At 53.1% G+C, this 17882-nt stretch overlaps 1 protein-coding gene across 1 annotated transcript; it reads left to right on the top strand.

Annotated features, from left to right (window-relative positions):
• Positions 1-1000: 1000 nt before the first annotated feature.
• Positions 1001-16879, top strand: LOC138389637 (cytochrome P450 4F2-like). Its single transcript, XM_069478136.1, has 13 exons — positions 1001-1118; positions 1367-1565; positions 4949-5093; positions 6519-6572; positions 6665-6792; positions 8015-8136; positions 8833-9103; positions 9447-9513; positions 9710-9839; positions 15307-15440; positions 15536-15600; positions 15766-15848; positions 16195-16879. Exons 2-13 carry the CDS (start codon positions 1368-1370, stop codon positions 16370-16372), a joined length of 1575 nt encoding a protein of 524 aa, XP_069334237.1. The 5' UTR covers positions 1001-1118; position 1367; the 3' UTR covers positions 16373-16879.
• Positions 16880-17882: the final 1003 nt, after the last annotated feature.

Here is a 17882-nt window from a genome sequence, read left to right on the forward strand (position 1 = left end):
AGGATGTGAAGCTGGACCAGATAGGGTTTTAAGGCATGTGCATGGAAGGGGAAGGAAAGTTGGGGCATCTCTCCAACATTCAATTAATTGCAGGAGAAATGTCCACCCTAATTCTCTCACTCAGCAGCTCCATCCTTCAAACTCACCCTTGTCTTGGAGCTTGACCTTAGAGGGGCTAAGACGGCCCCACAGGGGAACTTGAGACTGTATCTGGACAAGATGTGCCTCCTTTAAGGCCAACATCCCATTTCCCAGATGGGAAGACTGAGCCCAGGCTGGCTGGCCCTGCCCACAGTCAGAGCAAGGGTGGGGCAGCAGGCTGACTCCACTCAGGGTCCCCTGGCTCTGTCTTGCCCTGCCTGGACCCCATGTGCTCACGGCCCCTCTCAGCCTCACCCACAATGCCTCCCCTCTGTCCCTGGATGCTGAGCCCAGCCTCCAAGTTTGCCCTTCCAGGTGGGATCTTCGTAGCCAGAATCTGACCCAGGAGGCAGGACTTGAACTCCTGCCACACTATGTGGCCGGGGCCAGAGGCTTTAATCTGTAATCTTCCTAATTCTGCTCTGAGCAATGGTTCACGACGTCCTCCCAGCCCACGCTTGGAGAGGGGCTTGGGAGATGGTTTGACACAAAGCTTGTCCTGGTCCTTCTTAGGCGGCACCTGGACTCTCAAGTTCATGCTTTTACCTGGCCCTGGAAGGGTGGGGACGGCTGTAAACATGGGGGCCCAGAATCACCTTCACCCGTGGTTTGAACAGGAGGTGCTGAGCTGCGAAGATCTGGTTCCCACACTGTGTGTTACCGTGAGCTCTTTGTACCCAACTGGTCCTGCCCTCGTGTCTTCATGTCTTGGCCCACTGCCCGGGTGGGGAGGAGGTAGCTGGGCCCGCAGGGATTGGCCGGCCCAGCCTAGCCTGACCTGCAGGCAAAGTTCTCTGACCTCCAGAGACACAGAAGTTCCAGAAGGAGGGGAGAAGAAGTTGTGTGTACAAGTTGCTCCTGAGAGAAAGGTGCCCGGCTGTGGCGGCGGGGCTGGAGGGTCCTGGCCTGGGGTGGGGAGGGGCTGCCCAAGCTGGGGCGGCTCCAGGCTGCCAGCTCAGGGGACTGGGGGTTTCCTGGTAACTGAGCCCCTGGCAGCCTCCCAGTGATTCAGCTGGGCCTTTCTGACTGTCATCAGCCTCTCTCCTCCTCCTCCCCCTCCTCTCCCTCTTCCTCTGCCCCTGGGGTCCCTGGTTCTCCCTCCTTGCTCTCAACCCCTGTGTCCCCATCTGTGACCCCTCCCACCCCTGCCCCTCTGCACTGGCCCTGGAGCCCCCTTCCCTCCCCTGGGCCTCAGGAACTCCCCCTGCACCCGTCTGCCCTGCAGGATGCCGCAGCTGAGCCTGTCCTGGCTGGGCCTGGGGCCGGTGGCCGCCTCCCCGTGGCTGCTGCTGCTGCTGGTCGGGGCCTCCTGGCTCCTGGCCCGGGTCCTGGCCTGGACCTACGCCTTCTATGGCACCTGCAGCCGCCTCCGCTGTTTCCCGCAGCCCCCGACACGGAGCTGGTTCTGGGGTCACCTGGGCCTGGTGAGTGTGGCAGAAGAACGGGACTGGGGTGTCAGGGTGGGTGGACGTCCCCAGGGCCCGGAAGGGGCTCAGGGAGCCGGGGGTGGAGGTGGGCTGGGGTCTGGGACGGCAGAGAAGCGAGGGAGGCGGCTCACTCACTCCTCTGCTCACTGCCTCACTGCTCTGCTGTGTCGTCCCAGGCCTCTGTCCCCTCCTTGTCCTCCCAGCCCAGCCTGCTCAGCATCCTTTTCCTGCCTGTCTTCCCACACTGGTGCACCGTGAGGGCTCCCGGGGAGGGCTGCACGGAGCAGGGCCTCCGCCCTGTCCCCCAGCTGGTGCAGTCTTCATCACTGGACTTGAGGCCTCCTTGGGGGTCTGCTCCCTGCCGGGCCCATCTCTGTTGGCCTCAGCCAGTGTGTGCATCTCCCCGCAGGAATTTGCTAAGACCCCCTTCCCCCAACCCGCAGGGCACAGCTGGGCTGGAGGAGAGGTGTGGCTGTGCTTTCTGTCCCTCCCTTTCCTTGGCACTTGCTTTTGCTTATTCTGCCCTCCACAGCCAAGATGTCTCAACGGACCCCCGCCCAGCTTGCACAAAGTCTACGACTTTCCCTTCTAGAAGGGATCACTTTGGCCTTTGCCCTCGCAGCCAAACTCCCTGGGAGGAGGCTCCTCACCCACTGTCCTAGCCTCATCCCCAGAGGCCTGTCCTCCGTGTCCCATTGGCTCCCCGTTGCCAGAATCGTACGTAGGATTTGTCGTCACCCGTAAGGGCACCACCTCCTAAGCCATTGATTGGAGTGTTGCATCTCTGCCCGTGACCGCCTCTCCTTCCAGCCTCCTTCTTTACCTCCTTTCATCTTCCCCCCACCAAGGACATCCGGTCCCTTCTACCTCCCAAGAGTGTCCTTTCAACCCTCCTTGCTGGGCTGCATCGTGCTTAGATTTCTGTCGCTTGCTCGTGGGCTGAAGGCTCTTGCCAGCCAGGCTCCCTTCATGGCCGTTTGGAAAATCTTTGCTTCGGATCAGTTCAATGGCCCATGTTCTCTGACCTCTTTTCCATAATGATGCTAGGGAGAGTCACAAAGCAGGACAGACGGGTGACATGTAAATTCCCACCCACCCCCTGTGCAGGGCACCTCATTCTGCACCCAAACTGCCAGCCGGCTCGCTCTGCCGTCCCCTCGTGGGCAACGGGCTGTGTTCACTCCCTGCCTCTATTTCCCCGCTCACTCCTCCCCTGCTCCTCAGCTCTATCATGCTCCCTTGAGATGACTGAGACCTCCAGGCCCCCAGATTTCATGGATCCCTCCTGGCCCACCTCGGCCATCTCCTGCAGCTCTCTGACTGTTGACTGCCCTGTCCTTCCCCGCACCTCCTGTTCTCCCTCTGTCCTGGGGTGCACCTTGGTTCCCAGAGGAAGAGAGCAGGAGGAAGCAGAGATTCCCTCCATCTGCGCAGAATCCAGACAGACAGCTCATTGCCAAGGCCACCCGCCTCTGGAGGCTGCAGGGGGGACGGGCTGTGGCTCCTTCTGGGGAGGTGACAGCCACCTTGCAGGTCACCCCACAGAACAGGGCTTGAGGGTCCTGACTCAGCTGCTGTCCACCTATCCCCAAGGTTTAAGAGGTGGGTGGGCCCCATCTTCCTCCTCCTCAGTCTGTGCCACCCCGACGGTGCCTGGTCTGTTGCCAACGCCACTAGGACCCACCTGGAACACCTGGTGGTGGGGCCGTGACACAGTCTGAAACTTGACGGCCCCTCCCTGCCCAGCTCGTGCGTGGCCCCTGCAGAACCCAGGGCCCCTGCTGCTCTGGGCGCCTTGGTCACCTTTTCCTTTCTCTCACTGACTTGCCAACCCCCCTGTGGGGCTCTCTGGGGAGACTCAGCCCAGGCTCTGCCCTGGAGGCACCCCCAATCTTGGGGACCCAGGGCTAGAGAGGCTGAGACTCCCCCAATCTTGTGTGGTCAGGGCTGGTTCCAGGGAGAGACAGGGGCTGGGGGACCTCAGAGGGGACGCAAGGTTTCTGCCGTTGGGGCAGGCACGCAGGCTTCCTGGAGGAGGGGTTGTTGGAAGTGGGTCTGGAAGGATGAGTAGGAATTTTGTAAGCAAAGAAGAGAAAGTGTGTTCCCTGTGGAGGGGTAGCCCGCCCCACGGCCTCAGGCTGGAGAGTGAGCACCTGGCTTTTGAGCAATGAGGAGTTTGGTGCCCCTGGAGCAATCAGGGTCAGAGGCAGAAAAAAGGGGGAGGGGAGATAGGGAAGGGAGTGGATTCTGAGGGCCACCGGGAGCCATGGAGAGTGTGTGAGCTCGGAAGGGGAGACGCCAGCTGAGCCTACACGTGCCTGGTTTCTTCTCTTGCCCATTCAGCTTCTCCCTCTTTCTTCCAAGCTCCCTCTGAGGTGCCTCCGTCAGTAAAGCGCTTGCACAGGCATCTGCCATTCAGGCTTTGCTTCCGGAGATTCCGCGCTAAGATCGTGTCCCTTTGTCCTTCAGTGTCCTCTCCCACTGCCCCGCTGTCTCTGCTTTTGTTCCCGGACTGGCGTCCACCGTTTTCTTCCACTTCCTTCTCTGTCCATCCCAGTGTCTCCTAGGTCCTTCCCAGCTGCATCCAGCCAGGGCACCGTGTAGGGGTGATGGCGGGGAGGGGACACAGTGTCCCCCGGTGAACTCCAGCCCGGGATGCTGACCTGTCCCGGGGCGGTGCAGTCAGGCTCTGGGGAAGGGGCGCGGCTGCACCTCCTCCCAGCTCACTTGCTGCCCAGCTGGGAGGCATCTGGCCAGAGCTGGTGGCAGGCGGCCGTGCTGGGGTTGGGGGACAAAGGAGAAAGTGGGGTGGGGTGAGATTAGCTGTGAATTGGGGGGTGAACGGTAAGTGGGCTGAATGGTAAGGTGTTGGGGGAATGGGGAGAGACACACACAGAGACAGAAACAGAGCGAGGGAGACAGAGGGGAGAGGGGGCGGGAGGGGAGGCCACAGAGCGAGGAACAGATAAACAGGGAGTGAAAGACACACATACACGCACTGATACCCACATGTCTATCTACCTACCAGTCACCTATGTACCCATTTCTCCACATTTCCATGTCTTCACCTCTCATTTATGTCTATCTAGCATGTCTACCCGTCCATCCTGTTGCTCTCTCCATCCATCCATCCGTCCATCCATCATCTACGTATCCATCTAGGGAAAGACACACAGAAGAGGAGGGTGAGCGACAAGAGGTACATAGGTACAGACACAGACAGAGACAGAGACAAGCTGACTCCACAAGAGGTGTAGACCAATAATCCAGGCAGAGGGGCCGAGAGGGGTGGGGGTGTGTGGTGGCCAGGGCGCTGCAGTGGGCGGTGGCAGCGTCCGAGGCTCCCTGCCAGGCCTGGCGTCAGCCTTGACCATCCCCAGGCCCAGAACACTGAGGAGAGCATGCGGCTGATGGAGCATCTGGGCCACTACTTCCGTGACGTCCACCTCTGGTGGATGGGGCCCTTCCACCCCATCGTGCGACTCGTCCACCCTAAGTTTGTTGCCCCCCTGCTCCAGGCCTCAGGTATCTCTCCCAGGAGCCTATGCCCCCGGCCTCTTCCCTGCCTCTGCTCCCAGCCTCTCCCGCCCCTGGACAGGCCAGGCTGAGCAGGGAAACGGAAACAACCAACAGAGAACATGGCTGTGCCACCAACCTGCTGGGTGACTCCAGGCAGGTCCCTGGCTCTCTCTGGCTACTGAGGTCGCTTTCAGTTGTGAGTAATGGAAACTCAGCCTCATGTGGTCTAAGCAAAGAAAGAGAAACTATTGACTGTAAAGTCCAGGAAGGGTAGCCTTCAGGCATGGCTGGATCCAGGTGTTTAGACAATGCCACCAGGATCCTGTCTTCATCTCTGAGTTCTGCATCTCTCTGTGATGGCTTCACTCTCAGGCTGGTAAAGGTGGGTCTCAGAAGCTCAACCCTCATGGAAAATTCCCTGTATTTACAGGATTCCCTTAAATTTGCCGGGCCCAGGTCACAGACCCCCTTTTGAGATGGACATTTCCTGGGTAAGGAAACTGAGGCTTAGGGAGGCACAATGACCTCTCAAGGCCTCTCGGCATACCGAGGCCTCCATCTTTGTCCTGTGCACTCTCTGCTGCCCCAGCTGCCTCGGCTGGGAGAGACCCTAAGCTGAAAGGCGGTTTGGGAGGGAGGGGGTGTCCGGAGGAAGGTCCGCCAGACCCCCAGATTGGTAAACTGTGTCAGGTCAGCCCTGGGGGCTGCTCTAGGGCTGGAGGGAGCTGTGGCAGCTCACCGTGGCGGGCAGAGCTCAGCGTCTGAGGGGGTGGCATCCTCTGGTCTCTTCGAGGACAGAGGAGCCCTTGACCGTAAGCACTTAGTACTTAGCGTGGAGTGGAGCAGGACACTGAGCAAGTCTGGGTCATGTCTGGGCCACACCCGGGACACTAGCAGGTCCATATTTAGGTCCCATCTGGGGCTCATTGTGGGGCAAGTTGAGGTCACGTCAGACCATTTCGGGTCCGTGTCAGAGCATGTTGTGTCATGTCATAGCAGGTCATGTATGTTGTGGCCACGGTCAGGAGCATGCCGACACACGTCAGGCCATGTGCCACGTCCCAGGTCCCTGTCAGGAGATGCCAGGGAGTGCGGAGGCAGGCAGGGTGTCTTAGGTCCCTCTAAAGGTGTCTTGTAGGGTGTTGGGCTGTGCGCGGGTGTTGCAGAATATGTTGGACCATGCAGTAGCCATGTCAAGGCATGACAGGGCGTGCTGTGCTATGTTAGGGCGTGTCATGCTTACTGTCAGCTGCAGCCTGGCCTGGTCCCCCCCACCCGGGTCCTCCCTGCTTCCTCTGCCCTTGGCCCCCTCCCTGCTATGCTGGGCTTGGAGCGGGGCAGTGCAAAGCCCTGGCTGGGACCCTCCATCTCCCAGCCTAATCCCCTCCCCTCCCCCTCTCCGTGTCCCCTGATGGTCCTCATTCACGTCAGCTGCCATCACACCCAAGGATATGACTTTCTATGGCTTCCTGAAACCCTGGCTGGGTGAGTAACTGCAGGTGAAGGGATTTGGGGACACTCTTGGGGGCCAGGGGAAGTTGCTACCCAGGCCCACCGCCCTTGGCTGCCCCTCATAGGGGATGGGCTCCTGCTGAGTGCCGGTGACAAGTGGAGCCGCCACCGCCGCCTGCTGACGCCCGCCTTCCACTTTGAAATCCTGAAGCCCTACGTGAAGATTTTCAACAAGAGTGCCAACATCATGCATGTGAGTCCCTTGAACCCAGGGTCCCAGCTGGAACTTTGGGAAAGTGGGAGTGAGTGACCTCGGACAGATCTGGTCTGAAATTTTGGCTCTGCTGGGTGGCTTTGGGATCATTGCTTTTCCTCTTTGAGCCTCAGTTTCTTCACCTGTGAAATAGGCATAACAATTCCTACTTAAAGAACGGTCAAGTTGATGAAACAGAGACCTGTATCTGGCATGTCATAGGTGCTCGGAAGGCAGTGATTTCTAGTCTCTCTCACAGAAGTCCTGTGAACTTAAGGTAATAGTGACGAAGATTGCAGGGTAGCTCTTTCTGCAAGACAAACCACTTTAAACCTCACTGGCCTTGGTGGGTCGACTGGACTCTTCCATTTGCCCCTTATGTTCCAGGAGGTTAGCCTGGGCTTGCTAGCATGGTGGAGCCTGGGTTCCAAGAGGGTGATCAGAAACACTTAGTCCCTCTTGATGCTTGCTTTCGGAGCTAGCATGCCGCCATTTTTTGCCACATTCTGCTGGCCAAGGCAGGTCCCAAGTCCAGCTCAGCTTTGAGGGATGGAAACAAAGGCTCTACCCCCTAATGGAAGGAGCTGCAAATCTCATGGCAAAGGGGGAAGGATGAAAAATTGAGGACATTTCTGCCATCATGTAGCCCTATGCTAATGATGAGATGACAATGAGAACTAACGTAGATTGAGCACTTGCTGTATGCCAGAGACTATACAGCAATTCCATGATATATGTTGTCTCCGATTTAATTTTCACAACCCTATGAGGTAGAGATGACTGTGATGGCCACATTATAGATGAGAAAACCGAGGGTCAGAGAGGTGAGGGAGCTTGCCCAAGTTCACCCAGCTAGTAAGTGAGCTAGGAGTGGTGGAGCAGGGGTTGGTTTATCTGGCACCAAAGCAGGTCAACTTAACTATTACTGAAGATTTGACAGGTGGGACCTGGGGGAGGGCAATGAGTTGACCAAGGGCACTCAGAGCATAGTAGACAGAGTTGGAACTTGAACTCAGGTCTCCTGAATCCCAGTCTTGGGGGTCTTCATCTCCGAACAGTAACAGCTTCCTCTCCCATCCAAGCCTGGTCGTCCCTGGGGGTGGGTGCCTGTGGCAGAGGACCAGGAGGCTGCTTCTGGGGGAGTCTATCCTGGTGGTTGGGGTTGGGCAGGGGCTCAAGGGAGCCAGGGACCAGCCTCAGCTCTGTGCCCTTCTCTGGCCAGGCCAAGTGGCAGCGCCTGGCCTCGGAGGGCAGCGCCTGTCTGGACATGTTTGAGCACATGAGCCTCATGACCTTGGACAGTCTGCAGAAATGCATCTTCAGCTTCGACAGCCATTGCCAGGAGTGAGTCCTTGCCCAGGGTGTGGGGACGTGCGATTAAGTGGACGAGGGAGAGCGGACCAGAGCCTTCCCAGAAGAGGCGGGAAGCATTAAAAGCAGGGAGGGCAGAGAGAAAGAGCAGTTCTTCCAGGTAGGTGGAGGCGTGTGCGTGAAGGCAGGGAGGCTAGGACGAGCAGAGCATGTGCAACAGGTGGTAAGGAGACGCCATGGAAAGGAGGTGGAGGGTCGGCACTGGCTGGGTCTTAAGGACATGGACAGCCAGGCAGAGGGGTAGGAATTTTGTCCTGAGGTTCCCAGGGAGCCATGGAGGGTGTTTGAGCAGATGAGAGTCTTGGTCCGAGCTGAGCTTGGACATTTGGCTCTACAGAGGATTGACTGTCATGTAGACCTGAGGATTAGGACCGTGGAGAGGAGGAGGTCTGAGCTCGGTGGAGAAGATGGGGAAGTTTTGGGAGAAACTGAGGAAGAATGGGCAGGACTGGATGTTGCATAAGAGAGAGAGAAAATGAGCATGATGCCCAAGCTCTGCCCTGGGGACCTGGACATGAGGCAGCTCACAGAGAGTGGAGGTGGAGAGAGAAGTGGGCGTGAGGCAGCGTCTTCTGGATGGAGCGTGGTCCGGGGATGCTGTCTGGGAGGCGCTTCTGGGGTTCTGTGTGTGTCACGGAGCTGCTTCCTCTCTCCGGCCTGGTCCTGCAGGAGTCCCAGCGAGTACATCGCCGCCGTCCTGGGGCTCAGTGCTCTCGCAGTGAAACGGCACCGGCAGATAATCTTGCACACGGACTTCCTGTACTACCTCACTCCCGACGGACGGTGCTTCCGCAGGGCCTGCCACCTGGTGCATGACTTCACGAATGCCGTCATCCAGGAACGGCGCCGCACCCTTGAGAGCCAGGGTGTTGATGACTTCCTCAAGGCCAAGGCCAAGTCCAAGACTTTGGACTTCATCGATGTGCTCCTACTGGCCAAGGTGGGGCCCTCTGGGACCTGAATTCAAGAGGTGGACTAGACATTGATGTCAAATATCAGATCCATGAACTTGTACTTGATCCACAGGGCACTGGGGAGCCATGGAAGGTACTTGAGGAAGGGCGGGACAAGTGAGAGATAAGTTGCAGAGGTGACCGTGTAGTGTAGAAGGTGCCTGGGAGTGGCAAGCAAGAGGCAGGAGATCAGTTAACAAACATGGGTGACAGATCTGGAGATGACAATGGCGGCATCCTGCTTGGACGTTGGGTCTTCAGGAATGTTTCAGGTTAGACTCAGGTGCCCTCAGAGCTGGTGTGATTAGGGGTTTTGCCTTCTGTCTTCAGGATGAAGATGGGAAGGAATTGTCAGACGAGGACATACGAGCAGAGGCTGATACCTTCATGTTCGAGGGTGAGCGTCCCAGTGTGGGACCACAGTGGGGACAGGGGTCTCTCCATCCCAGGGATGCAGTGGGTGGACCCTGGATCACTCCATTCTGCCCTTCCTCCCCCACCCTCGTCCTCCCTGAGAGCCTCAATGTAGGGCGCTGTCCACACCCTGGTGCTGGAGCAGCCCAGAGACTCAAGCCTGCCTGGCTGCCCCTCAGGCCATGACACCACGGCCAGTGGTCTCTCCTGGATCCTGTACAACCTTGCGAGGCACCCGGAACACCAGGAGCGCTGCCGGCAGGAGGTGCGAGAGCTGCTGAGGGACCGCGAGCCTACAGAGATTGAATGGTGAGTGCAGGTCCTCACAGCCTGTTCCTGAGCCTGTTATCATTGGCTCTGCTGGCAGGTGGGGAAACGGGAAGACGGTTTTTGCTGACTCTGCCATTATTGCCTAGTGGCAATAGGAGCAGAGCCCAGAAGCAGGGCCTGGTACCCCGCCTGGCTAGCAAGGGAAAGCTTGCAGGCTTTGGGGAAGAAAGTTCTAGGAGTCCATACTTATTGCCCCAATAACTTGCTATGTGACATTAGTACAATCAAGTCTTTTTTCTGAGCCCCTTTCTTCTTTGTAAATGGGGCACATTTCTACCCAACAGGGCTTCTTGGAGATTTAGTGACAATGTGTATAAAACATATGCCACCCAGCAGGTATGCAGTAAAGAAACTGCTCCTCCACCTCCTGGCTTTTCTGTCTACAGTTGCATTTCCCCCCCAAGACTTCACTCTTTTTGGTTTTTGCGCTCGCCTCTAATTCCACGTTATAGTCTGTTCCACGGATTCACGGAGATCTTAGTGGGGAAAGGGCACCATCTCTCCTTTCAGTAGGCACGTCCACACCGCCTGCCCTTTCCTGACGTGGTGCCCAGTCCCGTCTTAATTCTGCGTGGCTGGGCCAGGAGGCAAAGCAGGAGAGGCTGGGAGGGAAGCAGTGAGCACAAACTCACCACGCTGGGCATGGGGACAGGGCAGCGCTTCCACTCCAGGGGACAGCCGTGCAAAGGCCAGGGTGGAAGCATCCCCGAGGGAGCTGGTGTGTTTGGGGAAGTAAAAGTGTCTGAATCCTTGTGAAATGCACGGTGCGAGGCACAGAGAGGGCCTCCGGGTGAGGCTGGAGCTGGCAATGGAAGCCCCTCTTGGAATGCTGTGGAAACCATGTCAAGAGATTGGAATTAAGGCCGGGCGCGGTGGCTCACACCTGTAATCCTAGCACTTTGGGAGGCCGAGGTGGGAGGATCGCTTCAGGTCAGGAGTTCGAGACCAGCCTGAGCAAGAGTGAGACCGCATCTCTGCTAAAAATAGAAAAAAATAGCCAGGCGTGATGGTGTGCACCTGTGGTCCCAGCTACTCAGGAGGCTGAGGCAGGAGGATCACTTGAGCCCAGGAGTTCGAGGTTGTGGAGAGCTATGATCATGTCACTGTACTCTCGCTGGGGTGACAGACCGAGATTCGGTCTCAAAAAAAAAAAAAGAAAGGGAGCTTGGACTTCAACATGAGGTGTGCCAGTTCTAGTCTGTTGAGCAGTTGATACGAGATCAAAGGTAAATGTGAGCAGAGAGGCTGCTGTTAGGGAGGTCAGACATGGTCAGGCACTAGTGAATGTTCATGCTCAGTCATTGGCTGGGGCCTTTCCAGGACACTGTGGCCTTGGTTGAATGGTGCAGCAGAACTTGAAGACCCTGTAGCTGGGGGCTGGCAGCTCATTGCACTTCTTGCAGCTGGACAGAACTTTTCTTTTCTTGAAGAGAGTTCCATGACTAACATAGGAGGCCAATGGGGAGCCACGGGAGATGTTTGAGCAGGGGAGGTCCAGGTCAGATCGCGGTATCAGAAATATCTTTCTGTGGCTACAAGGGGGAAAAGTGGAGGGGATGAGTTGGGAGCTCTGAGTCCAGGGGGTACATTCTGGTCCAAGGGCTGAGGGACAGAGAGGAGGCGTTGGACCAGACGAACACTTTGGAGGTATTGCCATGAGCCTCCAGGCTCTGCTCAGCACGGCTGTCCTGTTTCTGTGCTGCCCTCACCTTCAGGAAATCATGCACTTGGTAAACACTGAAACAGCACAAAAGGGCTACGATGCGTATAAGCTCCCTCTTGTGCCAGCACCCCAGCCCCAGTCCTGCCTCATGGCTCCCTGGGTCCTTCCAGTGTCCGTCTCTACCCACGTGCGCCCGCTCAGTCTGCCTCCCCTCGTGCATTCGTTCTCTCGCTCTGTTTCCGCACAGCTAGCAGTATACACAGAGCGCTCAGGTGCGCACTGACAATATAGCTTTAGGATGTTTTCAGTTTTCCAGCATGAAGTTTGAAAAATTAGTTTTGAATTGAAAAGACAATCAGAGGAACAAGTTTTATTTTCCGTTTTCGCAAAAGAAAACATTACAGGGAAGATTAAGTCCACCATTGTTATCCTCTCCTTCAAGCCTAATCTTATCTGTTTCATTTGTCGTAAGCCCTTCTAGGCCTTTCCCTGGGCAATATAGTCTACATATATATATGTATACATCGTCACTTGTTCTTTTCTCTCAACGAGTGTCTGGGAGCTCCTCCTTTCTGCGTGCTACGTACCAGTCCTCAGTTTACCCAGCTCACCCCTCTGTTGAGGACGTTATGTAAACATTTTCCATTATAATAGATATTGCCAAATTGCCTGTTATATCTCTCTACTGATTTAGCCCCCAGTTTGTGATGGGACTGGTGATCTCTGGTTCCTCCTTTCTGCTAGTTGTATAAGATTCCACCATACTGGTGCAGCATAATTTGTGAAAACTTCTCTCCATTGATGGACATTTGGATAGTTCTGAGCCTTTTGCTGTAAGAAATACGATGCAGTGAACATCCATGTACGCTGACCATGGCTTACACGTGTGAGCACCATTGAACAACAAATTCCTACAAGTACAGTTGCTGAATCAAAGATCACTTGAGTTTTATAGTTCAATAGCTCTTGGAAAATCCACTCCTACACACAGATTTTCAGAATACCCATTTCCTCATATTCTTCACAACAGTTTTCTCTACAACACTTTAAAACATCTGCCAATCTAATGGGTGCAATATAAGACTTTGCTATTTTAATGAATGTCACTTTAAATATGAGTAAAGTTGAGTATTGTGTTCACAATGCAGTTTTCTTTTTCTGTGAAGTGTCAGTTTGCATAATTTTCCCTCCTTACTTTGGGGTTTTCTAGTTTTTTTCCTTATCAATTTATAAAATCTCTTTACATATTAAGAAAATTATTTATTTTCTCCATTATGCAAAATTCTTCCTTGGATTGTCTTTGTATGTTTGGTTTTGCCTTATTTATTTTGGTTTGGTTCACTTACTTATAGTCAAATTTATCAATTCTTTCATTTACAGCTTCTGGGTTTGTTTTTCCTAAAAAACCATGCTTAGAAAAGCTTTCACATTCTAATAATAAAGTGTAAAACTCTTGTGTGCTTTCCTGTAATGCGTTTATGTATTTTAAAAATATTTTATTTAATATTTTATTAATTGATTATATTTAATACCTTTCCCCTATGAAATCTATGTTGGAATAAGTACTGAGGTAGGAATCTATTTTTTTCTCAAAATGGCTAATGCATTATCTCAAAAGAATGTAATGACTATTTCGTACTTGTCCTATGATTTTAAATAATAGCAGATTCACAATAAGCTAAATTTACGTATAAATTTGAGTTTGCTCCTGGATTCTAGTCTGTTCCATTTATTTATTAGTCATACATAAGCACCAAGAATCTTCATTATCACACTTTTAAAAACATTTTTGTATTTGATCAAAGTGGTCCTGTCTCATTAGTTTGCTTTTACAGTATTTTCTGACTTCTTACTTTTCCACTTGACCTGTATAATCAGGTTGACCAGTTCGAAAAATACTCTTGAAACTTTTAGTTAATTAGTCTTTTGACCTCAGCTGTCAAGAGGAGAGTTTACCGCACTCCTCTGTTCATGGTCCGTTCTACTCATTTTTCCATGCAATTCTTATTTCTTCCAATTTAATCCCAATACCCCACTTCCAGCCCTGCAACAATATGTTTTAGAGAGATAGAGCCTTTTATTTGTAAAATTTGTTGTTGGGGGGCATGTATTTTAAAATTCCAAATATGTTGCTACGTCACAGATCTTGTGTTTGTTCTTAAAATTTTCAGAAATGGAGCACTGTGAGTTTATCAGCCATTCATGGTTCTAAGTACAATGAGTTTATTGCTTAAACCATCCTATGATTCTTTCCTCCCTCACCCCTCAGCGCTGGATCCCTTGGATGCTTCCGTCTCTCCAGTGCAATGAACATCTTTGTACATGTCTCTTTGTCTCCGTGTCTGAGGGTCTCTCTGGGATCTGTACGTGGAAGCCAGCTCGCTGGACCATAAAACACACGTGGTCTGTCCTTGGCCGTGCACTGGCCGTTGCCCTGCAGAATGGCAGCTCCTGTCCACACCACCGTCAGTGCATGAGTTTCCTCTACCCCCATCCACAGCTAACCCTTAGCATTACCTTCCTTGCTAACTCTTGCTGGAATAGATGTGACATGACGTGTCATTGTTAGACAATTTTCATTTTGATAACAAGCGACTTTGAGCACCTCCTAGTATATCTCCTATTTGGGCTCCCGTGAGTTCCTGGGTCATATTCTTTGCCGACTTTTCTCTTGGTTCACCTGTCCTTTCTCTTGTTGATTTGCAGGAATATCTTACCTATTCAAGACATTGTTCTAGAACTATATATTCATGGTAAATATCTCCTCTGAATCGCTCCTCAGAATGTAATTTGCTCCATGGTTTCTTTTATTGCACAGAAATTCTTAATTTTCATGTATATTTTTTGTTTGATCTTTCTGCTTGTGCTTTTGGGGTGTTAAGAATTCCTACTCCTAGGTCACAGAAATATCTCTTATGTTATCTTATTTTAGCTTTGTAGTCTTACCTTTCTCATCTAGGAAGAGACTCCACCCTGTGTACAGAGTAGACAAGCGTCTGGTCTTTTTGTGGCCGCATTGCCAACTGTCTGAGCACCTTCCACCAAGTATCCATTGCCCAGGGGTGTGTGGACCCTCCTTTACGAGATGCTAAGTTTTCACCTATCACGTGCCTGACGGAAAGCTCTCTACTCTGTTCCATGGACCTGTTCTTCTGTTCTGGTAGCGGTACCACAGACTTAAAAAAATTTTTTATGTCATTTTTAGTATAATGCTATGCCTTTGTAATAGGTCTTAATATGTGGTGGACTGTGTTTCCTTTCTTGGATCTTTTATTTTTAAATTGATCTAACTCTAGCCAAGGTTTGTTCTTTCCAATCAGAATAAGGATGTGAAATTCTAAAGAAAAATGCAGCCTGATATTGACTGGATTGTGTTGAATATATTGATTATTTTAGAAAGAATTGACACTTTTATAATATTAGGTCATCCCACCCTAGAGTGTGAAGTGGACTTTACTTATTCAAATAAACTTATAGGCCCTCTTGGAGAGTCCCGCCCACCCTGGCTTTTGTTAGTTTATTTTGTAATTTTTAAAACGTTTTCATGCAGATGCATTAACACTTTTAAGGATACCCTTTACTTGTGTTTTGCTTTTGCTAAAATTACCAGGCCAAGTTTTCTTCTAGTGCTTTTGTGAGTCTAATTTTCTGACACTTACATCCTTGATTCTTCTGGAGTTAATTTTGTTGTATGACTCAGGGTCAGAGGGAGGTGAGAGGGTCTCACGGGGCAGGGGTAGGGCTGTGTTCGCTCCCTGGATAATCGTTGCGGGTGCTCCTTAGGGAGGACCTGGCCCAGCTGCCCTTCCTCACCATGTGCGTCAAAGAGAGTCTGCGGCTGCACCCCCCAGTCACTGTCATCTCCCGCCGCTGCACCAAGGACATTGTGCTCCCAGACGGCCGGATCATCCCCAAAGGTGCCCACAGGGGCAGGGGGAGGAGGCTCCTGGGCAGGGTGGTGGTCCCATCAGGCAGCTTGGACCTTGTCCTGACTGTCCCCTCCTGCCAACAGGGAACATCTGTGCCATCAGCATCTTTGGGATTCATCACAACCCGTCAGTCTGGTCGGACCCTGAGGTGCTGCCCCTCCCCCCCTTCTCCATCCTGGGACCTGGGGAGGGGGAGGGGTCCTGACTGGTGAAATCAGACACCCCCTGTACTGTGCCCACATCTGTCTTTTCTGGGGGTGGCTGTGATTCCTGAGAGACCCCACTCGGCAGCTCTGTCTTGCCCCGTCCCCAGGTCTATGACCCCTTCCGCTTCGACCCGGAAAACCCCCAGAACAGCTCACCTCTGGCGTTTATTCCCTTCTCGGCGGGACCCAGGTGAGGCCAGCGGGGGTCAGAGGTGGGAGGAGGTGAGGGTGGTAAACCTGGCGGCAACCTGGTCAGAGACTTGACTGTGGGGCGGTGTGTTTCAGGGGTTCAGGGGTTTAAATAAGATCCCGGGAACAAGGGTGTGCTGAGTCCACTCCCCTGCCTGCTGGTCTGAGTAGGGGCTGGGGACTGGGCCAGGACATGCAAGGCCACGTGGGGGTCCCACGGAAGCTTACGGCCCTGTCTTGTTCTCAAATTGATCCAGGTGGGGTGGGGGCCCCGGGCCAGGTTCCAGGCGCGATGGGGCCCGCATGGGGGTCCTGGGTGCCGTCACTGTCCCCACCTCCACCCCCAGGAACTGCATCGGGCAGACCTTCGCCATGACCGAGATGAAGGTGGTCCTGGCGCTCACGCTGCTGCGCTTCCGCGTCCTGCCCCACGACACGGAGCCGCGCAGGAAGTCGGAGCTGATCCTGCGAGCCGAGGGCGGCCTCTGGCTGCGGGTGGAGCCGCTGAGCGGAGACCTGCAGTGACTCAGCGCTGCAGGCTTAAGACCCACTCCGACCCTCCTCCCACCTGCCTTTGCAGATTCCCAGGAATAAAACCGCTGTCACCTGTGCCTGCGCCTCACCCAGAGCCAGCAGGGGGCGCGCGGGGACTGCAGGCACCTGCAGGTGGGACTGGCTGGTGGAGGCGGGGTGGTGTCCCTGAGCCCAGGAGCCTGACTCACTCTCTGGCTGAACACAGGGCTCCCACACTGATGGTGGGTTCTCCCAGAGTCCAAGGATGGACTTTTTTCTGTGGGCCAGAGGGAGCCATGGGAGGTGTTTGAGCAGGAGAAGGACCAGGATTAAAGAGGGATATAAGAGGCAGGTTTGAGGCTCTTGAGTCACAGAAGCAAACCCACAGAAGCATTACAGTTCTACTACCCTGACCTTGTGTCTGATCTAAAACACCCAGTCTTTTCTCTCCTAAGTTTTCTTCACTGCGTTTCTATGGTTACTAAAATACTACGTTTATTAAACATAATCAGCCTGGTTGCTTTATAGTGTGTGTCTGATCATTGCGGTATCTGTGTCTATTATATTGCCTGTTGTTTCTGCTGGTTTTCACTCATGGGGTCAATGATTTTTGTCTGTCTGGTTATCTTTGCCTTGGTATTGGCTGTCATATTTGAAATAATATTTTTACAATTTGAATTATGTTAAAAGAAGTTAAAGGCTTGTGGGGTGCAAGGTCACTAAGCCAGTTTGAATTTAAGCTGAAATCACACGTTCAGTCTCCTCCACTTCAGTTTACTCTCACCCTGGGAGATGGAGCCCTTCGAGGGTTCCTCCTAAGTGACTGGGGTCTTATTTCAAATTCCCCTGCTTGTATCACCCCTGGGCTTTGATATTTTTCCCCTCTCATCATGAAGCTGTTAAAACAGAGTTTCACGTTTTCTTAATTGAGACATGCTCCTCATGTGAAAGTATAATTTATGTACATTTTAGGTTTCTGTTTTTCTTTTTTTTTTTTTTTTTGAGACAGAGTGTCGCTTTGTTGCCCGGGCTAGAGTGAGTGCCATGGCGTCAGCCTAGCTCACAGCAACCTCAAACTCCTGGGCTTAAGCAATCCTTCTGCCTCAGCCTCCCGAGTAGCTGGGACTACAGGCATGCGCCACCATGCCCGGCTAATTTTTTATATATATATATTTTAGTTGGCCAGATAATTTCTTTCTATTTTTAGTAGAGACGGGGTCTCGCTCTTGCTCAGGCTGGTCTTGAACTCCTGACCTTGAGCGATCCACCCACCTCGACCTCCCAGAGTGCTAGGATTGCAGGCGTGAGCCACTGCGCCCGGCCTCTGTTTTTCTTTTTTATCATGTCTTTGTCATTTTAAATTTTCTTTTCGTGTTATTTATTTATTTATTTATTTTTGAGACAGAGTCTTGCTCTTTTGCCCGGGCTAGAGTGCCATGGCATCAGCCTAGCTCACAGCAACCTCAAACTCCTGGGCTTAAGCAATCCTTCTGCCTCAGCCTTCCGAGTAGCTGGGACTACA

The sequence above is a fragment of the Eulemur rufifrons genome, chromosome 2, assembly GCF_041146395.1.
Source record: "Eulemur rufifrons isolate Redbay chromosome 2, OSU_ERuf_1, whole genome shotgun sequence".
NCBI lineage: Eukaryota > Metazoa > Chordata > Mammalia > Primates > Lemuridae > Eulemur > Eulemur rufifrons.